Raw genomic sequence first — 1,241 nt, 5'->3', positions numbered from 1 at the left:
ACACTTTATTAAAAATACTGTAGGGATTAGAAAGAAAGAGTTGCTTTATTTTAAAAATAAGAATTGTATCAATGAGCTCTATAAAGATTAAATGACTAAGTTGGAAGTCACTATAAGTATGTACCAGTTTGGAACCAGTTTCAAACCCCAATATAAACACATCACATCACCTGAACAGTCAAATCTCCTTCCTGGTCGCCTTTGAAATCACTGAGCACCGTGTAGATACAAGGTTCCGATTGCGGCGGTGCAGTAGATGCTTGACTCTCGTCTTTGGGGCTGTCGACCTTATCGGCGGTGTCTTCATCGCTATCGTCCTCATCGCTGTCTTCAGCTCCATCCTCGACATCTTCCTTCTGGGCATCACTGTGGATGAAAATTTGGGTCATTTTATCAACGTTGTGAGATGCAGTGAGTAAAGCTACAGACCCTGATGGTGGCTCCGTGCTGGGTCCCGGTGGTGAGAGCCGCACGGAGACTTTGTTCAGCTGCTCCAGGACGTTATGCAGTCGTCCTTGCTCCTCTAGTTTCCTCTGGTCGTAGTTGCCCACAGGAGCAATCTCATCGGCCTACAACGTACACCAATTGTTGCCTTTTAATATCCCATGACAAAGCAACCTCAGTGCACATCATAAAAATTGTCACCTTGGTCAGTTTTGTCAGATTCTTCAGTGTTTTCTCTGCGGAAATCTGAAGTTCTTGGCATCTGTTTAAAATGTGACACTTTTAGACACAGGACACGTAGAAAAATAACAATTTTAAGTATTAATGGTCTTGAAAAGGTGTGTAGTTCACCTCCTAAAGGACTCTTCTTTGGTTTCCACTTCACCCTTAACATCTTTCAACAGACTCTCCAGCTAGAAGCAAAGAATACACATGAATCGTCTACACATATAAAGACAATGTGTCATTTGAACAAGTATAATAAAAATATATGCAACACTTAGCTTTTAACTGCCTACAGGTTGTATTAATGCCACATTATCCTTCGAAGTGTTTAGTTGCTAAAGCTAGCTTGTTTCTGACATGTTTGGAGACACCACCCTCGACTTGAACGTCATAAAAGTGAGCGCTATCTATGACAAACCTGCACCCTCATGTCGTCCACCTCTCTGTGGATCTGCTGCAGCGGTCCTTTCCCCTTGGACGGCATCTAATCACCCCTTTAAGCCATTATCGTTTCAATTTCTCAACGCTAACTCGCCGAGTAAGCTAAGGAGCTAACCAGCTGCGATGAGACG

At 43.0% G+C, this 1,241-nt stretch overlaps 1 protein-coding gene across 1 annotated transcript; it reads right to left on the bottom strand.

Annotated features, from left to right (window-relative positions):
* Positions 1–22: 22 nt before the first annotated feature.
* Positions 23–1,235, bottom strand: LOC109509511 (nephrocystin-1-like). Its single transcript, XM_019859350.1, has 5 exons — positions 1,088–1,235; positions 796–857; positions 646–706; positions 430–569; positions 23–366 (listed from the first exon to the last, which is right to left on the bottom strand). Exons 1-5 carry the CDS (start codon positions 1,151–1,153, stop codon positions 162–164), a joined length of 534 nt encoding a protein of 177 aa, XP_019714909.1. The 5' UTR covers positions 1,154–1,235; the 3' UTR covers positions 23–161.
* Between the last annotated feature and the right edge of the window lie 6 nt (positions 1,236–1,241).

Source organism: Hippocampus comes, unplaced genomic scaffold (genome assembly GCF_001891065.2).
Source record: "Hippocampus comes isolate QL1 unplaced genomic scaffold, H_comes_QL1_v1.1 C16925048, whole genome shotgun sequence".
Lineage (NCBI taxonomy): Eukaryota > Metazoa > Chordata > Actinopteri > Syngnathiformes > Syngnathidae > Hippocampus > Hippocampus comes.
This window is presented reverse-complemented; position numbering and strand designations above follow the sequence as displayed.

Coding starts and splice junctions, on each gene's coding strand:
- LOC109509511 (XM_019859350.1), bottom strand. CDS start 1,153: ATGCCGTCCAAGGGGAAAGGACCGCTGCAGCAGATCCACAGAGAGGTG. Junction 858..1,087: donor TGGACGACATGAGGGTGCAG/GTTTGTCATAGA, acceptor CTTTGCTTCTAG/CTGGAGAGTCTGTTGAAAGA. Junction 367..429: donor AGCACGGAGCCACCATCAGG/GTCTGTAGCTTT, acceptor TTTCATCCACAG/TGATGCCCAGAAGGAAGATG.